The following is a 27,646-nucleotide window of genomic DNA, read 5'->3' as shown; positions in this document are numbered from 1 at the left end:
TGGGTAGCCAGAGCCCCGGTGGGTTCAGAGCAGATGTGGCTTGCTCACAGCCAACCTCACTTCGCCACCCTACTGAGACCGGATTCCATCATAAATGCAATGTGCTGTAAGTTCAAAATGAAGACATTGGGGGGTTTTGAGAAAAGGAGTAACACAATCCAATTTACATTTAAAAAAATATCTCTCTTGTTGCTTCTGTGTGGAGAATGGATTAAGAAGGGCAGGAAATTAGGGATGAAGAGAAGGGCAAGATTGCATCACATTTCCGCAAGGCCGGCTGCCCGACTTTTTAAGTCCGTGGGTATGGGACTACATGTCATTTTAGGGGATGCTTCAAAGCCACACAGTCTTTGATGTCTAGATAAAACAGAGCCTTCCAAATTCAGTTGACACTGGCTGACTGCAGTTGCTGCCAGGCAGGCTAGGGCTGGGGCAAGCCAGGCCCTTGGAGTCTGAAGCCTGGAACAATTTGAATTGCTCAAATCAGGCCTATTTACTCTTTGCAGAACTGGCTGCCAGGCTGTTGCTGACTTCCCTACTTGTGTGATGAGCGGCAGCCAGGGGCAATGCTCTTTTACTTGTTATGCCAACATTTGCCCAGGGCCCCTGCTGTACAGGGAGGTCACACATGTAGACCTAGCTTCCTGGCTTCGGAATGCTGCTCTAAACACGGACTCACCCTCCAGGGTCGGGGCAGAGGAACAGCTCCTCAAGCAAGTGGTAGCCGGGAGACACGATTCCAAGAGGGGACGTCAGAACCCTGATCCTGTGTCTGGACTTGCCATGTCACGTGCTGTGAGGACCTTGGCCAAGTTACTCCCTCTCCTTGGGTCAGCGCCTCATCTATACACCAGGATGGTGAAGGAGGATAACAGCTGCCCTCGCTTCCTCAGAAGGAATGGGCGTGCACCTCCTTCAGTGATAACTGCGGAGGTTCAGAGAAGTGTAAACACACTAACATAAGGCCTTCATTTATTATCAATGTGTTAGTTATTGAATAAGCGGTAGCTTTGCTTAATGCTTACTAAGAGCGGCCAGGCTCAGGGCCTGGGGCTTTGTTTTTAGATATTTTAGCAAAATCACACTTCATGTTTCCATGTACGGCTTATCCATCAGCCTCAATCATACAGAGCGTAATCAAGAACTTCAAAACAAGCTGAAAAAACCTCTGATCCGTGCCAGGGGCTGTTGGCCCAATGTGTCCTACAAGACAGACTGGGTTTATCTGAGACTTGGTGTAGTTCAGGGGTCTTATTCTGTAAAAATTCAGGTATTAAATGTTTCAGGCTTTGCCAGTCAGAGTCTGTCACAACTATTCAACGCTGCCATTTTAGTGCAAAAGCAGTCACAGACAATGAACAAATGTAGCTGTGTTCCAATAAAACTTTATTTACAAAAACAAACAGCAGGCTAGATCTGGCTGGAGGGCCAGAGTTTGCCAACCCCTGACACAGTTTAGAAAATGGAATCTGAATATCTTTGGGCTGGCTTGTATTTGCCTGTTCCTCATAGGCTCTCTCCGTCAGTTCTCACTGTTTCCCATCTGGCTCCACTAATGATATTAATAATAGCACCAAACACTCATTCAGACTTACTGTGTGTGAGGGCCTGCTCTAAGCACTTTGTGTATATTAACTCACATAATCGCTACAGAACCCCTATTATCACCTCCATGAAAAACAAGGCCAAGTGAAGTAACTTGCCTGAGATCAGGCGGCTGGTGGCAGAGGCAGGATTTGCACCCGGCTACTTGGCTCTGAATCTGTGTTCCTGACCACTATGCCATATGGCCCAGGAAGCACCAACTGAACAAATCAGGACAGCAGAGGATGAGACGACACTGCACTTCTCACTGTTCCCAGAGTCCACTGATTACCATAGGTTTTCCCCAATCTAAGAGGCTGGGCACCAGAGCCTAGAAGTAGCAAGGTTTGCAAATGAGCTTAGTAGGAAGTGAGATATTGTGTGTGTGTGTGTGTGTGTGTGTGTGTGTGTGTGTGATCAGGTACTAACAGTAGTAAAAGGTAACATGATAGCTGGCAGACTGACAAGAGTAGCAGGAAGACAAAAGTACAGGAAAAGGAATTCCTTATTCACTGATTGTGCCGCGACGCTGTGCCAAGCACTCCACACCATCCTAAACACCCCAAGGCCTTGTTACTCAAAGCAGCAGGTTCGCACCACCTGGGTGCCTGTGAGAGCTGTAAGGTCTTGGCCCCACCCCAGAAGGCTTGAATCAGAATCAGCATTTGATCGAGACCCAAGGAATCTGCACGGGAGGCTCTGTGCTAGTTGCTACTGCTCCCATTTCACAAGCCAGGAGCCTAGGGCTCAGCACAGTTCACCGCCTCACAGGCTGGTGAGTTGCAGGACCACGTCTGAACCCCAGCTTGAGGTTCCCAGGCGATGTTTCTTCCCTGAGGTGCTCAAAGCAAGGCTTTCAGGGCGCTGACCTTAGCAACAATCCTGTGCGGTAAGTAATTAGGACATCCTGGTGGGATGGTGAACATGTAAAAGGCTGACCCTACACCATCAACAGAAGATTCAGTTAGGCTCAGGATACTGTTTTTAAAGACACGTGGAAATAAATAACACAGTTAAGCAAGACTTCAACTACTCTTAATTTCCACAATTTTCACAATCTTGTATTTTGACAAAATTGAGTGATTTTTCATTCCCTGGTGTTGAAGGACCTTGCATTTAGCCACGCAGGACAGAGTTCTCTTCTACCCCGCACATGTGTCAGCCGACGCCAATGATGAGCCTAGCCCAGAGGTAGATGGTGAGCACCTAGAATGGTGGGTTCTTGGGATGAGAAGGAGATCTGTATGTGGGACTGGGCTGCAGGCCGTCTCACGGATGCTAAGGGTCTTGAGCAGAGAGAGGCTTCCTGCGTGTCTGGGATTCTGGAGACAGACAGCAAGGTCCCCTCACTCTCACACCATGTGCTACATCAGGACAAGATCACAGGGTACCTCAGCCACGAACTGGGGGCTGATGGGGGGGTCAAGGAGGTAGCCTGTTCCTCCTTAGCCTCTATATTTAAAAGACTGTTTCTTGCTAGGTATTTGGAACGCAGGGAAGACCTGTGTATTTTAGTAGATATCCTTCACGTGACTATAAGGAACAGAAACCACTCAGGATACTGCAAGTGAGCAGAGTGTAAAAAAAAAAAAAGAAAGATCTGGAAAAAAAAACAGCATCCGGGAACTCCAGCAGCTACCTGTGCTCTCTTCCCAAGCTGCATGGGTTATATCTATCTATCTGTCTGGGGAGCAAACGGGACAAGGGATGGGAAAAACAACCGCCAAAACTTCCTGCTAGCCTACGTTGGTGTCGAATGCAACTGTGGGAATTTGGATGCAATAACATCACATTTAAAAAGCGCATCTGTTTTCTGTGCACATTTACTAGATACCACGGGCTGGGGACATTTTGGAAAAAGAAGCTGAAGTCTCACATCCTGTGCTATGTTCCAAAGTCTGAGAAGATGTCCTGAATTTATGTGAAAACTTTACAGTACTTTTCATCGTTTCATGCCTTTTTCATCCAAGAATGCTGGGTAATGCTGATGTAATAAGATTGAAATAACAGCCCAGATTTTTGGTATTCAGACAAGACTAGTGTAGACAGACTGCCGCTCAGTTTTCTGTACCAGTCAGACACTGCACAGCACTTGAAAGGTTGGGTCATTTGCGAAATTTTAGAAGAATTTCTAAATCACACCCCAAATCACATGGTTAACACTCTTGGGATTCTGACTGGCATCCAGAAATCATCCCTTTAGTGGCGGCACTATTTTATCCAAAAAAAAAAGGTGACCAAAAGCTTTCAGAACCAATTCATTGTTTTGTTTTTCTAGGAAAACTGAAAAAGCTGCCAGAGGCACCTAGAAGCTGCACTTGGTTCCAAAACAGAAATGATATCATTTCAAGATCAAGTCCGTAGAAATATGCAAACAATTTGCTTTGAGCACATGCGGAGGGCAGAAGGCAGTTACACTTCAAGGGCCCATGTCTTCTTAAAACCAGTGCCACAATCCATTCATTTTACAACTGAGCTGAGAATGAGAACACACGACGTGTCCTTTTAACCCAAGTTGGGCTAAAAGTCGTTTGAAAAAATGCTCTGTCACATTCTGATACAAAGATGTATAAATTCATGAGAACATCTTAAATAACCATTTATTACCTAGACTGATTTTATTTTACTTGAGAGGAGCAAGTGTGGAATAATATGGGTAGGAAGTAAACCTTATTTGCCAGCCCAGGTTTGTCCGTCTCAGCACTACTGATATTTGGTGCCAGATAATTCTTTGTCATGGGGCTGTCCTGTGCACTGTCCAATGTTTAGCACCATCCCACCTCCACCACCCACTAGATGCTAGCAGTCATGACAACCACAATTGTCTCCAGACAATGCTACATGTCCCCTGGGGGAGTGAAACTGCCCCCAGTTGAGAACCACTGTTCTCAAGGAAGATGGAATTCTAGCTGTTTACAGCAAAGACAGTTATCTGGCATTAGATCAGCTTCCCTGGAAACAGGCTGATTTCATTGTTTCTTAGGCATAGTTAGCATTTTAGAACTGATGAGGGGGCCGCACTGCTTTTCCTTTTTTTGAACATGGGGCCAGGAAACCACTAGCAGGGAATTCTTATCCTGTACGTCACATGCGCTCCCTCACTGGGCCGATTTCTAACTTCCTCAATAAGGGAGACTTGGTAACATGAGACCACAGGTCCTGACCATTCCAGAAAGTGATGAAATTTTATGTTTAGAAAGGGGCATGTTTTGAACTCTTGGAGTCTGTTCTGTCCTACACAAACATGTCCTCAAAAATGATTACAATGGTTGCATACTTCCCACATAAAAAGATTTGCAAGTCGTGCCCACAGGTCACCCCCCAATCGGCTCCTCTGTTTTACCTGCCCCCAGATGTGCTCTGGACATCAACCAGGAGGACCAAGGGGCCCTTTAGGGATGTTGGTTCTTCTAGCAACCCAACATTCCAACGCTTTTGGAAAACGGGCCTGTCTGTGGCCAAGAATGTTGTTTTGTCCAAGATCTCCCGAGCAAACTGTCTGCAGCCAGCCCAGCAGGCATTTCCCCTTCCTGGTTAGTTGGGTACTGACCACTGTGAGCACTGACTACAGCCAAGAGGAGGCGAAGGCCATTGCACTCCCCAGACAAAGGCAGCTGCCTCTCCTCATCCCCCATTTCCCAGGAGGCAGAGGGAAAGAGCCACTTGGCAAAGGGTCTCTCTGTGCAGTGTCTTGTTCCAGAAAGATGTCCGGCCCTTATGGAAACCGGGCTTTCGGGGGTAAGGACAGGTTGTGGAAGAAACTGTAATGTGTTACTTCCAACATGCAAAGAGTGAAGGGCTTTGTTGGGCAGCCACTGTGTGGATGAGCAGGTACAGCCTTTATTAGATACCCAAATGCTGAGCAACCAAACACACATATTCTTGTTTACTTCTAAGCAGATCCTATTAAGCTCTGGGCACTTGGCTTGATTACTCCCTGAATCAAAGTTAAATTAAATTATCCAAAAAGCGTCTTTTCAGAGAGAGAGAGAGAGAGAGAGGCACGCACGCAGACTGACTCACCTTCCAGAAGCTATCCACTTTGCCATACACAAGGGACTGGTTCTGCCTTTTGATTTCGTTAATGTGATGGATGTCGCTGGAGTTGAGGTGCTGCTCCACGACAAACCCCAGGAAGCTGTTGTCTGGGGTATGAGCTGATGTGGAAAGGAAAGGACAGGGCAGTTAGGATTTCACCAGCAAGAAGAGACAATTACCAAGTTAACACAAGCCATCTCGCACATAATGAGATGTTTTCATGTTACCCTGTTCTTTCCTACCTGGGAAGGGTGAGGGGTTGCCTGCTCCCACATATGCCCAGCAAAACCTTCACATGAGAATAATTCTCTTCAGGATGGATTAACCTGAACCAAATCCTGAGCCAAATCCTACTTTTTTTTTTAAGTGGAAAACACATCTGTCTAAAAAGCATTCAGCTGTGTGCTCGCCTCCTTCTTCAGAACAAGACGACTTGTCTCCCGACAGGACTGCCCTCCTCTGGGTTTTACCCACCAATAGCCAGAAATTTGTAGAGAGCAGGGCTGAATCAATGATCCTCAGTAGGGGAGGGGTTGCTGTCGGTGAGCCCCACATAACCTGATAGGATTCCAGCTATAGTCACCCCCCCGCAGTGGGTAAAAGGGGAGTTGGAGGCAAAACTGAGCAACATCACCGCAACTGCGTACCTCTTCTAAGCATTACTAATGGAAGACGCAGTTATGGGGCTGGCTATATTGAACTGATGGATGAAACGACGCAAGAATGAAACATGGAGTTTACTGGGATGTAACCCACCCCAAAAAGCCATCTACTGCAAAGAACCGTGTCTGGTCTACAGAATAAACTACTCTGGAAAAGAAAAGGCATTTTTCTCTGGATCTGTGATCGTCTGAGTTCTAAAACTTCTCTATTTTAACACTTGACCAAGGGGGAAAGCACCCCCATACCCTCCTCAAACATTTGTCTCTTGTGCCTATAATTTTAAAAGATATTTCACCAGAAGGCAACAATCAGAAAACAATTCTCTCTTGATGAAACTGAGACCCCCACTCTCCTATACATTCATTCTGTCCAGAGAAATCTGGTTTTTAGAATATGACCCTGCAGATGCCCCCACAATATTAAAAGAAGCAACCGCGTGGCTTGACTCTGACCTAAACAGAACAGCTATAAATAGCGTAAATGGAGAGCTACTTGACATTCAGTAAAATCCACACAGTGCATATTCATTCAACACAACCATATTCATTCACAGGTGGGTGGTCAACAAACGAAGGAAATTGGCCCCTTTGTGTGGTTCTGGTTTTCTCAGGACTCCGAAGCCCTTTCCAGGCAAGAAGCCAGCACAGAAGCCCTTTGCGATAGGCAGGGGCGGGCCTGCAGCAAAGGCCCAGGAATCTGAAACCCCAGACCCTGCTCTCCAACACCCCGAGAGTGAAGACAAGGAGGGGACACTGGCGGAAAGCCCTGAACTGTGGAGATGAACGAGCTGCATAAATACTGTGTTATCACCATCCAGTCTCCCAGGCTTTTGCCGAATGGGAGTGACAGAACGAGGAGATAATAGGGTTGTGACTGGGGAGTTGTGTTAGGTCTCGTCAATCTGTTATTTCATTTCTACATTTTTGAACAAGTGCCCAGAGGCAATGGCATTGGCTGCACTTGGCTGGAAAGTAAATTACTGAATAAATTCTACTGCCAACGAGAGGCAATCCTTGCTTTTTTAAAAAAAATTTTCTGAGGAGTTGGAGTGGGGGAGGGGACTTGAAAGCATAAGGGTGGGGGGGCCTGCCTGCATTCTAAATGTCAACAACGCAGCTTTAAATATTTCTTTGTAAGAGTTGATTTATTGTACAAGTTTTGAAATAGGATCTGACACTTTCGAGATCATGTTTTTTATTTTCAGATAGTTTATGTGGTGACTAAAGCTTCATGTTTTGATATCTGTCTCTGCAATTCAGTGATCTAGTCCTTATGTGGGCACTTAGAAAGAAATAATCTAGCATCTATAACACTTAATAGGTATTATTTCATGTTATAATACACTCAGGTGTAGTCAAAAATAAAGCAATCATCAAACTCAAAAAAGAAAAATACTTATATATGTATATTTTTGTGTGTGTCAAAGATTCACATAGTTTATAGTTTGAATAGTGAGGAGGGGGAGTGAAAAATATTTTCAAACACTTGTGAGAAGTGGCAGGCTTTTGCTGCACTATGACTATAATTTGGTAGTCAGTCAACTTGGACACTGTAGGAAGAATGAATTACGCATCCAAGCTCTACCTCTAAGTTTTCATCCGAACACTTTACTTTAACTCCTCTCTCTTGTCTGGAGATGTTAACTTGAGACTTGGCAAACTGCAAGTGCAGTGTAAGGGCCTCAGATGAGATTGAAGGAGAAATGCTGGCAGTGCTAACAACTGGCACCCCCATATTTCATGAGCACTGGTCACACCCTCCAGGTTTCTTCTGGTAATGCTGAAACCTGTCACGGGACACTCAGTGTCGGCAACAGAGGGGCTGCTCAGCTGCGACTCACCCAACAGGTGATTTGGAAGACCTGTGTTTACTTCCAAGGAGCCGGCCAGCAGCTGTGTACCCGCTGGGCGACACCCTAAAATTGTTCATGATAAACCAAACTCCACAAGCACAGGCTGATGCATCTGAAATGACCTTTCTGGGAGACCTGCTACCCTTACACCAAGCTTCGTCTTTTGCTCCGCCTTAAGGTGGGGAACACAGACCTTAAGGGTGTCCTGTCAGTGTCAGAAGGGTTTCAAAGAGAAGATATTTACATTTCAAGGCATAGCAAAGAAATCCATCACAAATGGGACACAGGAAATCCTGTACTTTTGGAAATCACTTTGTCCCAGGAGATAAACAAATGTGTCTTTAAAAAATGGCTGATACATCAGTTCTGACTATGTGCTGAGTTCTGTGCTAAGTGGTTTACAGTGAATGTTTCATTTTTATCTTCATGACAACCTCATATTAATAATGTTTGCATGGATGAAAACACACACACACACACACACACAGTTACTTAAACTACCCATGTCTACACGCTACAGCATTAGGATTCAGAGGTAGACCAGCTGGTTCCAGAGCCCACGCTCCTTAAAGCTCTTCGAATATACAGCCTCATAGTCCAAATAATTTATTTTCTGGGCTCTGTGAACTATACTAGTAAACATACTTCAGAAGGAAATGTTGTAAGGTAGACCAAAATACACATGAAAGACCCGGGGTGGGGGATATATATATATACACATACACACACACAGTAGTACCTCGGTTTCTTGAGCAACTTATGCTCTATGCACGTGGGAAACCAAGCTGATTTTTTTTCACATGCTACAAACTGGAGGGGATTTGCTAAACATTAACAATGGCCTTAAAATAATGTAGGACAAATACTTTTATTAAAAGAAAAGCATTATATTAAGCACTTTGGTAGTGCCTATTTACAAATGACTACAAATCAGAGGATGAACTTCCTCAGCAGATTACAGCAAGGGCTGCTTTTAAGAACTAACAGTTTAGCTCGAATAATTCAGTGACAAACATTTTAGAGCACTCTACATACGAGGTTACATGCTAGATATTGAGGGAGTACAACATAAAGATGAGTTTCGGCCCTCACAGAGTTTACCAACTACTTAACAAATGAGGTATGCATTATATGTACCCAGCAGTAAAAATGTCCTCTTTTAAAATGTATTTCAAAAATTTTCTTCAGTCAAATAGACCCTTCATTCAATTGCATAAACCTCTGAGGTCTGTTTTTCTACCAGTAAGTCCTAAGCATCTCTAAGCGCAAATATTTGTTTTAACAGGTTGTCTACTGGCGTTTAACTACAGCTGGGCCCTATACTGTTGGGTCCCCGCTGCCACCACATCACCAAAGGGCAGAAACTCCAGAGCCAGCCTGGGCTTCTCCCTCAGCTAGTCAATCACCACGTCCTGAGGCTGTCAGCGTCTCAAAAATACCTCAACTCCTTCCCTCCTCTCTTCACCTTTCTTAGTTCTGGCTTCATCAATTCTTATCAAGACTTCTGCAACAGACAAATTTTCTTTCCCTAAACAGAAATAGGGTATCGTTTTTGTTGTTGTTGTTGTTGTTGTTGTTTTTGGTTTTCCTGATTATAATAGAAAAAGATCCTTGGTGATCTTTTAAACTTTTCTCAGAGAACAGAGCAAGATATAAGGAAAATAAAGATGTCACCCATCATTTCACCATTTAGAAATAACCACTATTAATGGTTTTTTTTTTGTTTCCCCCTAGATTTATGGATCTTTTTTATCCTCAAACAAAATTGGGTCCTACAGTACCTACCCTTTGGGGAACTTTGTTCACTGACACAATGTGCCACAGGTATCTTTCTGGGTTAATCACCACAGCTCATAACTGCTTGTTAAAGCGGCACAATACTTCAGTGCCTGAGCTCCTTCCATCAGCCGGAATGCCCATTCTGGGCTGCCAGCATTACCTTGTGGAACTAACCGCCCTTCCTCCCCAGGACACGCAATCGGTTCCTTTCAGGTGGTTGGACTGATGCCAGTCCTGTCCCCCAGACACCCCTCCAATGCAGTCTCCATGCTTCCAAGGATGGGCACATAATTCAGGGGACACTACCTGACCAAGGCTCAGGTGAAAGATGGGTTTATGATCCAAGTCTTGCCAATCAGCTAGCCTAGGACTAGTCAGAAGTCCTTTGGAAGTTAATGTCTGCCTGCTACAGTCACCAAGCTGGCAGGGTGGACATCAAGAGCTGCAGATGTCATCTGTGTGCCCATGTGCGGAGGGCCTGCCTGAGAATAATGCCAACCCAGAGAAATGCAAGGCCAAGATATGAAGAAAGTAAAGATAAGATACCCTCCAAGTCCTGATCCAGCTCTGCCTAGAGCTGGATTTAAGAATTCCTGGTGACAAGAGCCAATAATCCCTGTGATCAAGTCAGTATGACAGAAATCCTGCCTCATCATCCCTAACACAAGACGTTTAGGATGTTTCCAATTCCTGACTAACTGCTGTGTTTCCCCGAAACTAAGACCTGGCAGGACAATCAGCTCTAATGTGTCTTTTGGAGCAAAAATTAATATAAGATGTGGTATAATATTATATTATGTAATATTATACTATATTACATTATATTATATATGTTATATATTATATAATATTATATTATGTAATATTATATATAACATTGTATTATATCATATATCATATCATACTATATTATATTATATTATATTATACCTAGTCTGATGTTATAGTAAAATACAACTGGGTCATATTAATTTTTGCTCCAAAAGATGCATTAGAGCTGATTGTATTGTTAGGTCTTATTTTCGGGGAAACACAGTATATCAACGGATATCATAGATCGTCACACCCTCGTAAACCCGGCAGTACATTTCCAAGGGTCTCAGTACCTTCAGCCTTGCCCCTTCTTCCCTCATTCTCCTCTCTATCTTCAATCTATCCTTTGTTGCTTGACAAGGTATTCTTCGAAACAAATACATAACTATGACAGTTTCCTGCTGAAAAGCTTCACCTCCTTTAGGAGGAAGCAGGGGCCAGCACACCTATCATTCCAGCTTCATTTCAGCTCTTCCACACACTGATACCTCTGTGTTCAGATGACCTATTTGGGGTTTTTAATGCCATATCTTTCCATCTCCTCATGCAGACATATGTCCGGCACCTCTATCATTCTCCCCCCATTTAAATCTCAGCTACCATCATCTCCTAGCTGATGGGATTCCCTAACTCCCTAAGACTGAGCTAAGTACCCCTCCTCTTAGACCATGAAGAGTTAGAGCCCTCAGCACACACCACCATCTCCCCAAGCGACTACATGTTCTTTGAAGACTGAGCCATGTGACTTCCCAGAGCCCAGAGCATAGTAGGAATTCAGCAAATATTTTTTGACAGCATGACTGATTAAGTCAATGAGGAATGCTCAATTAATTGGTATGATGACTCTGTAGATAGGTCTACATTACCGAGCAGCACAGGCTATGCCTACACTACTGCTAGCATCAGGCTCTTTGCACGAAATCTCCAAAACCAAAGCCCATCTTTTCATGGGATTAATCATTAGCCAAGGCAGCTCATCATTCTATCCAGAACCTAGGTAAGAACTGGTATATTATAGGTGTTTAATAAATTTTTACTGAATTGATAAATTAATGTATCTTTTTATTTGGGTGACAAAATTGATGTTGGGAAAAAGGGAAACAAACAAGTGATACAGACTCTCAATATTCTAACATCATAGGTTTCTAAATACCATCATCCATTCAACATCAGCACATTTATTGAGCACATATTACTATGAGCCAGGCAACAACTTAGGAGTGAAGGATCTACCAGTGGCTAGACAAGCATGAATGAAGCGCCTGTCACTGAGCTTATATTCAGCTGAGGAGACAAGTAGTAAATAAAGAAAATAATTCAATGTTATAGATAAAAAAGAAGCAAACACAATTGGTTTGGTGACCAATATTGAACTCTAGTTAATGATATCATGCTGAAACATTTAAGAATTAAATCTTTTTTTATGCATTAAAAAAGGTGGATTGATGGACAGCGAGAAGATAGATATGGATTGATATGTCATAGAACAAATAAAGCAAACTGGTAGTTGTAGAGTCTAGGTTGTAGGTTTCTACTGTGCATTGTTTCTTTCACCTTTTTTGTATATTTGAAAAATTTTGTTAAAATGAGGAAGAATATTGGCTGCCATTTCATAATGTTAATTCTGACTCCCCTGATAATGAAACTGACATGATAGAAAAAAGTTTCATTGAAAAATAAAATTAAATCACACAAGAAGTAATCTGGTTTTAAAAACTGTACACAGAGAGTGCTGTTATGCTTTGAATTTTACCCAAACTAATTTTTTTTCAACTGGTGGTGATACTAAGCTGAGAGAGAGAGAGAGAGAGAGAGAGAGAGAGAGAGAGAGAGAGAGAGAAGGCTGGGAAGTAGGCTAGGGAAACTATTATAAACAGCTGAGTTGAAAAGGTAAGTGTTTGAACCATTGACAGAAGGCACACCAGAGTCACTTTTTCAAGCACTAAAAAAGCATTTAGAAGGAATGGATCCCTTAAGAGAACATCACCCCTGAAGGCTGAGACTCAGACTGAAGAGAAAATCGCCAAGGCTGATCCTATTACTCACTAGTCTGCACAGAAGTGCACAGTCCTTCTGATCCAAGTTAAAGGCCAAAAAAGGCATTTCAGATCACAAAGAGCTCCTTTGCTTGTTAGGTCCTAAAAATAAAATCATGCATGGAAGCAAATGACCCTTAGCTGAAGCCAATAGGTTTGTCATTTTCATGAAATGGAACTAGCTAGTTTCTAAAATTCCTGTTTTGTCAGGCAAAATTTTTGGTCTACAAGCCACTATTCCAATCTGATCATGCAAATAAACATGGCCAGAAGCCCCAAATCCTTGGAGAAATTGAGTTAGAATATCAACGACAACAACAACCAGTATGATGTGAGCAACTCATGAAAACTCAACCGTAGTAATATTAATAAATTCTACGGGAAGACAGAGAACAACATGAGGCCACTGGCCTCAAGAAGCTTCTGTCTTAAACTTGTACAACCCTTCTTACCCCTCCTTACATTGTTGTATGGTCTAAAAACAGAATAGGCATTATCATTCAATTTAATTTAATCGATAAATATTTTCTGAGTGCCTACAATGTGCCGGCATTACTCTAAGTGTTGGAGTTTCAGCAATGAACAAAACAGACAATACCCCTACTAAGATAAGCTTCAGATTCCAGGGGAGAAAAAAAATGAACAAAAGTGGGGGCAGCACATTCGCTCAGTTGGTTAGAGCGCGGTGCTCTTAACAACAAGGTTGCCGGTTCTATCCCCTCATGGGCCAGTGAGCTGCGCCCTCCACAACTAGATTGAAACAACTACTTGACTTGGAGCTGATGGGTCCTGGAAAAACACACTCAAATAAAAAAAAATAATAATAAAGTTAAAAAAAAAAGAACAAAAGTAAGTGAAGTATAAATGCTGGCTGGTAATACAGTTATGGAAGAGAAAACGAAGCATTTAAAATGGGGAAGGGAGTCAGAGTTAATCTCACTGAAGTGACATTTGAATTAAAGACCTGCAGAAGGAGACACGGAAGTCTAAGGAACAACTAAGTATGTTCTACAAGATGGAACAACCCATGCAAAGGTCCTAGGGTAGGGCTGTGCCTCGCCCGTCCAAGAAACAGCAAGGAGGCTAGAGAGCAGTGAGTAAGAAGACACGTAGTAAGAGATCAGGCCACATAGGCCGTGGGGTGAGACCTCAGCAGGCCTCGCGGCCAATGGAATGACTCCTCTTTCCCTACAGCGACAACCCATGGCATGACTTATGCTTTAATTAACTCCATTTTGTAGTTGGGTCTATGTGTTCTTTATTCATGAATTCAACAGCTATTCATCACCAGTGGTGTTACTTTACTACTTCAGGCATTGAGGACCCAGCAGTGTTCATGCTCCTGGGGTTCACCACGTGGGCTCTGGGCTGGACCCTGGATGCTGGGACAGCCACAGAGCAGGAGAGCCTGGCTCAAGGAAGGAAGGCTTTCCTGGGGACAAGATAGCTCCCTGAAAAATGAGCAGGGCAGCGGGGACATGAAGGACAGCGGCTCCCAGACAAGGGTGTTGCACATGAAATGGCCTGGGTATCAGAGACAACGTGGCACCTGAAAGATATGTCACAGCCAAGAGGTGGCAAGAAAACCCCAGAGGTCATCAGGGACCGGATGGTGTAAGAACCATGACAGGAGTTCAGATGTAGGAACTGGTATCCTCCTTACAGGCTGCTGTGGGGCACCAAAGTGTTCTTTTGAGAAAAAAGATGTAGCCAGAGAAGGTATCTTTCAATCTTCAACCATGAGCACAGGGGAAAGAATGAGCTGTGGGCTGTGACAGTGCTGTGTTCAAATCCTAGCTTTGCCACTCACTATCTTGGGCGGGTTACTTTAAACTTCGGATGTTTAAGTAGAATGTCGGGGACTAAGTGGGATTACAGATGTTGAGTATGGTCACAAAGCTGGTGGTTGGTAATTAATAACTTGGCCTTGTGCACCCCCCCCCCCCCCATCAAATCCTAATCCTAATTTGATGAACTGGTACTTGCTCCAATTTGCTTTTTACCTGCAGCCATTTAACAAGAAGGAGAGGAACCCTTTCTCCAACATTTGACCTAGAATTCTCAAAGAAGAGACAACACTAGAAGTAATACTGTCAGCTTAAAGAGGCACGGTCGGAAGAACTGGACGGCTTTATTTTGCAACCACGATGGAAGTTCCTGAGCCAGGCACTCACTCCCCTGCACTGCTTTCCTTTCCATTAATTTTGCCCAGGGAATGGGTTTTTGTCAGTTGTCTTCGTTTCTTCCTTCCTCCTCTACAGAACCTCCAAGGTCTTCTCACTATGAACTGGGAAGACCAACCATCCCAGTTTGCCAGGGGCAGAGGGTGGTCCCACGATGCAGGCCATTCAACTTGAAAACGGGTTCACCCTACTGTGAACCAACACTTTCAGACACCCCCTCCCCCGCCAAGTGAGTGCTATAGAACAAAGCAAATGTGCTTTGCCTCTGTGTTGAGATCCTCTCTGCCCCACCCAATTGGGTCTGTCATTTCTAAAGTGGAGACATGATAGAGCCTTATTTTTGTTTATGCGCTTCCTTCTTGCCCCATAAAGAAGCAAGCGTCTGGAGAACAGACCCTTCGGCACCCCACAGAACCTGGCACACACTAGATGGTCAGGAGACATATATTGAACAAGTTGATAACATCAACAACCAAATAAATATTCCAATCTGAGTCTTCAATTCACTCTCACAATGAACAAGGAAACGAACTCAGGCTTGGTCACTTCTTCAGCTCTTATTGAGGAAAGCCTTAAGGGAATTTGGGAAGAGGGGGTGGTTAAAAAAAAAAAAGAAAGATTAGAGGTGAAATGGGAAGGCTCTAAATTAACACCTCTCAAATCCTCAATCTGTTCTTCACGCAACTTCATTACTTCTCTGTCATTTTGGACCCAAATTTCCAAATGTACCAATAAACGTTGCGTATTCCCCCGATTTGCCTATAACTACAGATTGTGAGCACCCAAAAGGCACATTCTTGGGTGTCTTCATATTGTGAACGACAGCTACATCATTGCAAGTGCTCAAAAATGTTAGTTAATTAATTATATAAAAACAAACATAGACAATCAACTCGGCCTAGAGAATAAGAGAATGTTCTATGACAGTGATGTGAGTGAAGAGGTTGTTAGCAGACAGACTGCTAAACATTATTCAAAGTTTTCCATGGTAGGATGTAAATATACGTCTGAAATGAAACTTGCCTGAAACCAGGAAAAAGGATCATCTCTGCTATTTACTTTCAGCCAGTCTCCAGGGAACAAAAAGGAAAAAAGCAATTAGATAAAAATGTTTTACCACGGCTGCTGATTTTATGTAAGTCAGATGAAGTTGGGAGAGGGTATCATGTAGGTAGATAATTAGAGCTACCCAAATACAGGGTAACTCAAGGTGGAAGTCATCACCTCAGGGTTTTATTTTCTCTTCTAAATAGTATAGGCAAAAGCCTTATCTATTTTATTTGTCTGTGTGGACAGATTTCTTTCATTCTGAAATATAACACACCTTGTTTGGGACTGAGGGAAAAAAAGAGATTGCCTTCAGGCATTAAGAAAAGGCAGGATGCAGACTAAAGGCCACGACTGAAATAATGCCTAAATACAGGGTCAAGCCAAGTCCTTGGCAAGCTCAGAAGAAGCAAAAATTAATTCTCAACAAGAAATAACAAAAGCGTCCCCAAATAAATACAAATTAGGAGCTACTCACTTGATGGACTACACAACAGACTTGCTAGCAAGAGTTTTAACAGAACCTTGAAAAAGTTATATTAAGTGGAAGAAAAGGAGAGACCATATTTTAATATGTGTGTTAAACCTACATAAAAATGTATGTGTGGGGCGGCTGGATGGCTCCGTTGGTTACAGTGTGAGCTCTGAACAATAAGGTTGCCGGTTTGATTCCCACATGGGCCAGTGAGCTGTGCCCTCCACAACTAGATTGAAGACAATGAGCTGCCGCTGAGCTGCCAGAGGGGCAGCTGGATGGCTCAGTTGGTTAGAGTGCGAACTCTCAACAACAAGATTGCCAGTTCAATTCCTGCATCGGATGGTGGGCTGGGCCCCCTGCAACTAAAGACTGAAAATGGCAATTGAACTTGGAGCTGAGCTGCTCCCTCCACAACTAGATTGAAGGACAACGACTTGGAGCTGATGGGCCCTGGAAAAACACGCTGTTCCCAATATTCCCCAATAAAATTTATATAAAAAAATGTATGTGTGTAAAAGAACAATGCTACGAGACACTTGTAGGAGAGGCTTTCTGTGTTTTTGTAATAGGGTATGTTTCTTTTTAAATTTCACTGGAAGATGGAGGAAGTCATTTAAACAGAGTATTAGAGGAAAAAATAAAATTTTGCTATCAGGGTGATTTGAAGGAGTCAGGAATGGCAAGGAATATAGGTGGCACCTTCAGAGAACAGCAGGTTGTCTGGTGCGGCTGGGGCCAGGACCCAGGGAGGGATGGAGTGCAGGGGGCAGGGCAGGGGGCACCAAGAGCTGAGGGTCTCAAATGCTTTGTTATGAACTTTGGACCTGACTCTGTGGGCGCCGCAGTTGAGGAGGAATAGCTTGGTCTTAGCTGCACTTTCAGAGCAGGCTCTGGTGGCAGGAAGGAGGCCTTTGTGCCTAGCTCAGAGGCCATGCTAGAGCGTGGACAAGAGATGGAAGCAGGAACGAGGGGGCTGCCTTGCGGGAGAAACGACTGAACTTCCCAGCTTCTTGGAAAACAACCACCAATCAATACATCTAGTAAGACAGGGCCTTAGTGTTTGCTGACCACTCAGCTGTTCCCTGCAGAAGCCGCTCAGGAAGGTGTCAGAAATAGTTGATACTGACGCGTACAAAACTACCCAACCGTAAACAGAATACATGGAGAGGATGGTTCCAGTGAAATTCTGAGATTTGGGCAAAACACTAAAGGAAACCCGGGCTTTTCAACTTGTTAGAAACTCCAACAACTTCGTGAGGAAATGAGTTAGAAGAGAAAGAGAAGTCGCCTCCAAGGGAGACATGGGCTCCAAACATTGGAGAGCAAGCGCATTTCAGTCAGTGGGTCTCATCTCACGGCTCCTCAGGCTTCGCCACAGATGCCTCTCTTTCTTCATCCTCCTCTCAGGCCCTTTCCGACCAGGGTTCTCCATCCTGTCTGCACTCCTCACATGCCAGAACACTGCTACATCTAACAGTAAGACAGCGGCACTTGAACACGACTTGATTCTACAAGCACAACGCTCTATTTCAGCGGTCTGCAAACTTCATTGTGCACCCACCAGTGGAAAACAATTTAAGCACATCTGCAATACACGGGCATGTTTATCCATCAATTATATAATCATTACCATCAGCCCATAGAGTAACACAAGTACACTTGTTTTTTAATAATTAACAAGAACAACTATAACTTCTGAAATTTTCTTCTTATACTCAAAGGAATGGTCATGCAGACCACGAGATTAGCCACATTTTCCCAAAGGGCGAGGGAATGAAAGACTCTTTGGGGAAGATTAGGCTGGGTTGGACTAGACCCCACCCCTTTGTTATGTGGGGAGGAAGGGCTCCCTCTCTTAAGGATGCACCCAAGTTCTCCGTGGACAGGCTCTGGAAAGCAGGGTGCAAGAGTCACTGTTTTCAGTTGCAAATTCTCCAACTGACACACCTCAACATGATGAAACGTCTCAAACCGCTTCATTTCCCTATTTCCTCCATTCCAGGCAGCTTCACCATGAGGGATTTTCCCATCAACCTGTTACTTGATGAATCAGCCAACACTGAGGGTGGGGCCGGGCTCCATTATCCATTTAGGAGTTACACAATGCTGATTTTCTAATTCTTCCATCCTTTTGCATTTATGAGCTGTGATTTGTCCATGATTAACAACTTTCATCAACTATTTGACTGATGTCAAATACAATTTATCTTAGAAAATCAGGATCAAAGCTGGATTCTTTCCCTTTATTTTTCAGAGTACTGAAGTGGTGTCCTGGCAACTTGTAAAAGTGACCTATTGATTTTGTGGGTTTTTCTTGTTTGAAGTGTCATGGATTCCAGACTCATGGATTATTTCTCATTGGTTTGATTTCATGAAGTCATTATTCTCTTTGGTGCTCTAACTGTCCCATCTTTGGCTCTCGAGTCCTTCTGACTCCACCCCACTGGTCTGTCTTGGCTTCCTTGCTTTCTGGCATGCCAACATGTCTCATCTGGCACGTTTCCTGCCAGGGACCTGAAATCAGCTACTTATCTGAGCAGGAGGTTCCTTTTAGTGGGAAATGTGTTTGGGAATCCCAGTCTAAGTGCTAAGAATACTTGCGAGTGAGTCATCTTTACTTTTGATCCTTTTCAAAGTACAGAGCTGGGAAACATTGTCTTTTTAAAGATAAATACAAGTAAGTGCATATAGATATTTCCTATTCGAGTTGAATATTACACAGTCTTTACTTTAATTCTTTATGTACTCCCTTTCTTATACATTGAAAATTTTGGATCCTATGGTATACCTGCAATAGTTTCAAATAACAGAAATATTTCCCCCTATGAATGTACATTCCAAAGACTGCATTTTAAAGTCACTTGAAATAATTATTTTCTCAGGATGAGAGATTAACACTAACCTGATAGATGAGTAGGTTTGTTTCATTTTTTTTTTTTCAATCTGTTTCAGTTAGCGAGTGTTTTTCTGTTTTGGATTTTTTTCAATTGTGTGAAACATTTACATGGTTCCAAAGTCAAAACAAGGTACATTAAGAGACATCCACTTTCTATCCGTGATCCTGCACACCTCTCCTCCAGTGATAATCATTCTTACTAGCTTGTTTTTTATTCTTCCATTATGTCTTTTGAAAATACAAACGAAGTCATATACACTAACGTATACACACATGCCTCCTCCGTACCCTTCTTCTGTAGAATGGAGTAACTCTACAAACTACCCTACACTTTGGTTTTTATCACTGAATTGAGCATCTTGCCCCAGAGAAGTGGACACTTTTGTCATTGCTTCTCACAGTTACACAGCACTTCTATCAATGGACCCCATTATAGGGACATTTGGGTTATTTCCAGTCTTTGTCTATTACAATCGTGCCACAATGAATGGCCTTGTGAACATGTCATTTCTTATTTTTGCTCACATATCTTTGGGATAGAGTCCTAGGTATAATTTGCTCAAAGGAAAGATGCATTGGTAGTTTTGCTAGATGGTAACACGTATCCTCACACACTGAACACCATGCTGCACTGTCACCACTAAGGTGGGAAAAGACTGCTATGCCTGGGCCTCACCACTGGAATAGCTATGCTGCCAACTTTCAGATGTTGGCCAATCTGATATGCACAACATGATATTGCGACGCCATTTGAAAAGCATTTCTCTTCATTGTGAGTGAGGTTAATGTGTTTTCATATGTTTGGGCAATAAATTTATTTTTCCTTTGAATTGGTAATAGATTTTGCCCATTTTCATATTGGATTGTAGAACGTTTTCTTCATTTTTTAAAAGCTCTTTACCTACTGAGGGGTGCCAAAAAAAATGTATACAAGTGGACACTTTGGTCAACGTTGCTCAAGCAGTAGTTCGCTGTAATCAGAAGTGTCTGGACTCTGATGGTAACCACTTTGAGCATCTCTTGTAATTGCAGAAGTCAAACATGGCTTGTATTCATCTTTTGTTATCAGTATATATTGATTATTGCAATTTTAGTACAGTTTTCCTTTCTTAAAATGTGTATACATTTTTTTGGCACCCTCTGTATTAGTGACACTAACCCTCTGCTACAAAACTTACGGTGTTATTGTTGCCATGCAGTCTTTTTTTTTTTTAAGGGCTGTCAAATGTATCAGTCCCCCGCCCACCCCATGCTTGCTGAATTCTGAAATTCTGAGTCAGTTAGGATCAGTTAGAATACATCTAACTGAGTCAGACTACATCGCTTCTGATATACAGTTAGGACACTTACTCACTTCCAATGTTAATAGGGATTAAACTATGTTTCATCTTTAGTTATACTGTAAGCTACATTTAGTTACATTTTAGTTACATTGTGACTTTCTTTCAACTTAATCAACCAACACTGTAGAAATCCTCCATTCATGTATAACGAAATAGGGTTTTTTAGGACTCTAAATTCCAACACATTTAAAAGAGAATTTTATACTTTCTGGAAAAACGTTCTATTTGTGCTCCCTGGATACAGAACTGCGCCATCTCGTGGAGAATACACACATATCATTCAGGCAATTGTGGCCATTTTAGATATGACTAACATTTTTCATTTGGTGTAACACATAGGTCACTTCTTATTTTGTACCATCTCATCTTAGGCCCTCAAAGTTACACGTTTTACCATGCTGACCAGCCATCTGTCACCTAACATGCAACAGATTAGTTTGTCCCCTAAACTGTACCCCAGGGACAGGTTGCCATAGCAGGATGACACATGAGGGGTGATCAAACAATATGGTGAATGTTTAAGTAAAGAAAAAATTTTTACAGTAAAAGACACATTGCCATTGATGCCCCTCAAAATACTCCCCCTCACTTCAAACACACTTATCCCATCGTCCTTGCCACTTTCTGAAGCAGTTCTGGAAGTCCTCTTTTGTGAGTGTCTTTAGTTGTGCTGTCATGGCTGCCTTGATGTCCTGAATCATTTTGACTTTGGGGAAGAGCCAGAAGTCACGCAGTGCCAGACCTGGTGAATAACGTGGATGAGGATACACCATAATGTTTTTTTGTTGTTTTTTTTTAAAGATTTTATTGGGGAAGGGGAACAGGACTTTATTGCGGAACAGTGTGTACTTCCAGGACTTTTTTCCAAGTCAAGTTGTTGTCCTTTCAATCTTGGTTGTGGAGGGTGCCATTTAGCTTCAAGTTGTTGTCCTTTCAGTCTTAGCTGTGGAAGGCGCAGCTCAGCTCCAGGTCCAGTTGCCGTTGCTAGTTGCAAGGGGCACAGCCCACCATCCCTTGTGGGAGTTGAAACTGGCAACCTTGTGGTTGAGAGGACGCACTCCAACCCACTGAGCCATCTGGGAGCTCAGCGGCAGCTCAGCTGAAGGTGCCGTGTTCAATCTTAGTTGCAGGGGGCGCTGCCCACCATCCCTTGTGGGACTCGAGGAATTGAACTGGCAACCTTGTGGTTGAGAGCCCACTGGCCCATGTGGGAATCGAACCGGCAGCCTTCGGAGTTAGGAGTATAGAGCTCTAACTGCCTGAGCCACTGGGCCGGCCCCCCACCAAAGTGTTTTTATCTGACAGAAATTGCCGTACCAGACGTGATGTGTGACACAGAGCATTTTCTGTTGTGATAAAAAAATATGGTGAATGCTGCTGCCAAGTGCCATCCATTGGAAAGACAGGGATCTTCAATACGGGAAGCGGGGCATTGAACCTTAACTGTAACAGTGTGTGACAAGTTTCAACTTGTTTGGTGCAGTCAGTTGGGTGTGAACTATGGCTGAGAAAAGGTGTGGTTTAAAGCGTGCTATAAATCATCCTTTATCATGACAACAGTTCGTGTCATACATCGCTTCTGGTATACGGCAATTTCCATCAAATAAAAACATTACAGTGTGTCCTCATCCACCTTATTCACTGTATCTGGCACCATGCGACTTCTCACTCTTCCCCAAAGTCAAAATGATTCAGGACATCGAGGCAACCATGACACCATAACTAAAGACACTCACAAAAGAGGACTTCCAGAACTGCTTCAGAAAGCAGCAAGAATGGTGGGCTAAGTATTCAAAGCGAGGGAGAGTGTTTTGAGGGGGATTAACGGCAATGTGTCTTTTACTGTAATGATTTTTGTTTTATTTAAACATTCACCGTATTGTTTGATCACACCTCGTAGCTCTAGGAACAATAATAGTCATGTTTACTATACACATAACGTTCTCTTACAAGTCTCTCTGAGCTAAAAAGAACATTTAAACATGAGCTGATTTTTTAAATTAACCCTTCTTAATTCTTCCTTCTTACACCTCACACAGCTGGGGATTAGTCCAATGTGTCTGCTGTTACATTTAGTGACCCTGAGTAAAGGGTCTCAGGGGGCTGCACACAAGGGGGAGAGGCAACCACAAGGGAAAAGACAGGGTAGGGATCCCTTGGGTTGTAACTGAACTAAGGAAACAAGTGTACGTCTCAGATATTCATTTTAGGATAGAAACCTGTGCATTAAAATTATCTGATAATTTCATTAACTGGGAATTCTCTACTCTGAGCATCCAAATGAACTGTTTCACCCATGTGACCTTTCATTTCCAGAATAGGACTTCTCCTCATCACCAAGATCTCCTGACTCAAACAATTTCCTCTTGGCCTGAACACTATCAAACCTAGCTTCACAATACTCAGCTAATTATAAATGAAATGAGGCTAGAGGCGGGTAAACTGATAGCAGCAGCAGTAGGAAATGGTGAATGTGGGAGGAAAAAAACTACCATCAAAACAGAAAAATGCTAAGAGCCTACAGTTGGGGCCAATTAATTGATCACCTTTTAGTGGGCCCACTGTATCACCTCCTAAAATAATCACTGCTATCGGCAACAATGACACCGTGTGAGCAAGAGAAGGTCAGGTTGCCTTCTGGGCCTAGTGGTTAAGAAGTCAGAAAAGTGCGAAAGAGTGCTTTCCAAAGTTGCATTTTTAAAAAGCAAACTTTTTTCTTTAAAGTTTGGTGCTTAAGTTAAGGTATCATTATTTGGAAAATGTATGGACACAGAAGACCTCATTTCTCATCACTAACCAAGTAGATCCTAAGCAGCATCTGTGTAACATAAAATGGGTGTCGTGCCAGCCAATCCAAAGTCGACCCAAGCCCTTTCACAAAAGGCTCGCATGGACTTTCAATTGCAATTAAAAAAAAAAAAAAAAAAAGTCAGTTATTCCCAAGGCCAAGGTTCAGTAGCACACGTTTCTACAGTTCAGGGCCCTGGGAATCATAACTAAAAATACATGGCCATCAAATTTCTTTTCCCGTTTATCTTTGATGGCATTCTGGAAAGCAGAGGCGAATGTGGATACTCACGGAACATGGTGTAAAACTGCTGTGGGTTCAGATTCCATTTTCCCCAGGGGGTCTTGTGGCCTTTGGACTGGGCATAATTAGCATGGTTAAACTCCGGCTCGGTGCCGAATGAGTCCAGGACTCGGAGCATGCACCTGAAAGAAAAAAGTGCTCTGAGTAAATCTACAGCTTTGACCCCAAAGCTTGAAACATGAAAACTCTAAACTCTCTTTCAGAAACTGCCCAAAATGGACAGATCCTTTTATTTAGAAAAGCTACTGGACAGGAATTGAGAGGTTTTAGAATAGCTTGGACACCAAACATCTCCATGTGTGACTACTGAGCCTAGACCATCACAGCACATACAATCGGCTTCGGGTGAGTTGACTAATCATAGAAGATCACTCAAAAGTACCCACAAGCTGGAGCCGCCTGTTCACTGCTGTACCCCTAGCCAGGGCCTAGCATACAGTGGTGACTAGTGAATACTTGTTGAAGAAACAAAGAACCACCATTTTTAGAGGTAGCTATGGTCTGAATGTTTATGTCCCCCCAAATATATACCACGTTTCCCCGAAAATAAGACTGGGTCTTATACTGTATTTCCCCGAAAATAAGACCGGGTCTTATACTAATTTTTGCTCCAAAAGATGTATTAGGGCGTATTTTCAGGGGATGTCATTTTTTCATGTAACAACAATCGACATTTATTCAAAGACAGTCATGTCTTCTTCTTCTGGAACATTGTCATATGTGCTAAATGCGACCGTCTGGCTGACGATCTTCACTGGGGCTTCTTTTCGGGGTAGGTCTTATTTTCAGGGAAACACAGTGTGTTGAAATCCTACGCCCCAGAGGTGATCGTATTAGTAGATGGAAGCTCTGGGAGGTGACAAGGTCATGACAGGGCAGCACTCATGAATGGGGTCACTGCTCTTTTAGCAGAGCTCCCGGGCCCTTCCATCATGTGAGGAAACAGGAAGTTTGAGACCTGGAAGCCAGCCCTCACTCCACCATGATCTTGGACTTCCAGTTTCCAGATCTGTGAGCAATCAATGCTTGTTTTTTACAAGCCCCCAGTCTGTGGTATATATTACAACAGCCTGAACAGACAAAGGTGGAGATCTTATTCTGCTTAAAATACTGGCATAGCTTAGCTCTTTCAACAATCATCCAACATTTTCGTCAATTAATTAGAATATGTGATTTTAGGGAAAGCTTAGAATTTCGCTCAATAGGCAGTGGTGATTTTTATATATTCGACAGTAACAGAACATTATTGGTTTCTCCCAGGACCTGAAGAAGTGGAATTGAAGATGTTTCATTTGGCTGTTCCGCCGAAGCCTTAGAACGGGGTCAGCCAAATCTGGTCCACTGCCCACTTTTGTATGGCCTTCGCGCACAGAATTATCTTTACATTTTTATATCGTTAAAAGAAAAAAAGAAAAAAAAAAAAGGACAAAAAAGAATGTTTTGTGACATGTGAAAATTGTATGAAATGCAATTCTCAGCATTCAAAAATAAAGTTTTATTTGAACATAGCCACACCCAGTTGTTTACATATTACTGTGGCTTCTTTCACACAATGAACAATACAGTGAGAGAGACAGAGACCATATGGCCAGTAAAGTCTCAAATATTTACTATCTGGCCCTTGACAGAAAAAGCCTGCTGACAAACTGCTTTAGCGCGCACATAGAATGACCAATCAGAGGAAAGGAATCAATACTAAAACAGAATTTACTGATTTTGTTTACAGTTATTTCATTAGTGATTCTCAAAACATTGATGTAAATTTAGCTAATAATTGGCCAATTAAAATGGCACAATTTTCTGTTATGTATCAAAAATACCTCTGAATAGCCTTTACTGGACCAATAAGCATGAAAGTAAGTAAAGATTAAAGCTTGCATTTTAGAGTCAGATGATGGAAATGACTTTCAAGTATCTGATTCAATTTCTTTCTTCCTTTTTGCACTATTAGGGAGTCATTCTTCCAACGTTTTATTTTTACACCAATGTGTGATTCAGGAAAAAAAAAATGTGAACACCAGATTGGATTTTTCAGGAAGGGCAACAGTAAATTGCCATTTTGGTGTGATGATTTTCTCATTAGCTATCACCACCGTTTTTCTAGATAAGGAACAAAAGAAAGAGGGAAGGTAGGGATGAAGGAGGGTGGGTCATGACCACAAAGTGAAATACAAGATGACCACAGAAAGCATTTCCTTGTTTTGGATGCCTGTGTGGCTGGCTCTCAAGGAACATGTTATCATCACAGCGACAATTTTCACAGTCTCACCAAGAAGGTGTCATCAGCCTGGCAGCCAATAGGTGGACAGAAATGAGCGTCCACATCCAGGAAAAAGCTAGGGACCCAAGGAACTGACCAATGCATGATTTCCGAGCTCTTTGAACAGCTCAGAGCATTCCTTTTTTCTTAATAAAACATTCCCATGTTTTAATTTACAGTTTTCTTTTTAAAATAAGATGCAAAAGGAACTGATGGGAGCCAGCATATTTTTTTTTCTGAGAAAGATGGCAGGAAACAGCAGGGACGACAGAGGCAGCTTGCTGCAGGAGGTCGCTGCCAGGGAGGGAGGGACGCATCCTGACAGGTGAGGCTGGAAAGGTGCAGCTCCTGCCAGAGGGACAGAGCTGGGATTCAAGGACAATGGCGCTCAGAGCAGACAGGGCAGGGAGCAACAAGCACCCTTGTCATAAGGAAGCTTCGCCTTGAAGGCTTTGGCTGCTTCCACTTATTTGCCATCGACTCGAACATTCTATATTCCTCCCCAGCTTTGGCTTGTGACTCTGTTTTTAACTTGGAGTTTTATTGGTGTGATTTTCAATACGGATAATTAAAACAAACTCTAACGAGTAAAGATGCCTGGTAGTCACCTAACTCCTGAATGCCTAGACGTACGCTACGGGATGGTGGGCGTTTTCCCAATGGAAGGCTATAGAGTGAAGGATCCCCTGTCTCATACACTTGTAATTCTACATCCTTATACTTGAAGCTTTGATTTAGGAATTGCCTTTTTTTTTTTTTTTTTTTTTAGCTTTTCTGGGTTTGTTTTATAACCAGAGGCAGGAGACTGATCTTTGTCTATGACAGAGGAGGCTTAACATAGTTTTCCTCCTTCGATCACTTTCTACAGCTGTGTATTTTGGAATTGTGTTTGTGTTGTTAATATTTATGCCCTTCCTCTAATGCCTTGGTTCTGGAGCATCAGGAACAGACTGATGACTTAAAAAGATATTTGCCTTGCTGCCCGAGCAGCTGGCCTCCTTCTAACAGGGATCACTGCACCAATGCCAAATGACTCTTGGAACATTCTCTCTGCTCTAAGCCACACCATTACAAGATGGATGCTCATAACCTCCTTGCCAGGACCTACTTTCTAATTTGGAGCTTAATGTAAAACATGGTATACTGTAGGCTAATTTGCATCTCACTTTCCTGTGTGTCCTCAATGCTCAGCAAAGGGTGCATAAGAAGCAAAGTGGGAATGAGTTTTGCAGTACCTAGCAGTATACTAGCTGTGTGTAGGTATTTAGTAAATGTTTAATTGAATTGCCTGGTCCCTACAAAAATTAGACAGAATTTACAAAGATCAACATTTCCAAGATCAACAGGACTCAAGAGTTTTTTCCTAAAAGAAACATCAGACGATAACTTTACATTTAATGGAATTCGTACCACCTACTATTAATAGCCCTGAGAAGTTCTAATCTTCAAAATGGAAACAAATGAGCAAGAAACTTTCTGGAGGCCCTGCTTGGCCTTCTGATGAAAGCTTAGTTTCATCACGCCACAAAGACATCAGGGCTAAAGTACTAACAGACCTCCTGCCAGCTAATATCACTAACACA

The 27,646-nt window shown here is 42.8% G+C and overlaps 1 protein-coding gene across 8 annotated transcripts in view; it reads right to left on the bottom strand.

Annotated features, from left to right (window-relative positions):
- The window catches only part of MGAT5 (alpha-1,6-mannosylglycoprotein 6-beta-N-acetylglucosaminyltransferase), a 323,438-nt gene that overhangs the window by 81,590 nt on the left and 214,202 nt on the right, over window positions 1–27,646 (bottom strand). For all 8 annotated transcript variants that reach the window (XM_019731135.3, XM_019731136.3, XM_019731137.3 and 5 more), the window contains 2 exons: window positions 23,792–23,925; window positions 5,608–5,741 (listed from right to left, as the gene is read on the bottom strand). In XM_019731135.3, the coding sequence (XP_019586694.2) occupies window positions 5,608–5,741; window positions 23,792–23,925 (268 nt within the window). The remainder of the gene's footprint in view (window positions 1–5,607; window positions 5,742–23,791; window positions 23,926–27,646) is intronic.

This window comes from Rhinolophus sinicus, chromosome 17 (genome assembly GCF_057876585.1).
Source record: "Rhinolophus sinicus isolate RSI-liver-muscle chromosome 17, RSI-T2T, whole genome shotgun sequence".
Taxonomy (NCBI): Eukaryota; Metazoa; Chordata; class Mammalia; order Chiroptera; family Rhinolophidae; genus Rhinolophus; species Rhinolophus sinicus.
Note: the sequence above shows the minus strand (reverse complement) of the source record. Positions and strands in the feature narration are given on the sequence as shown.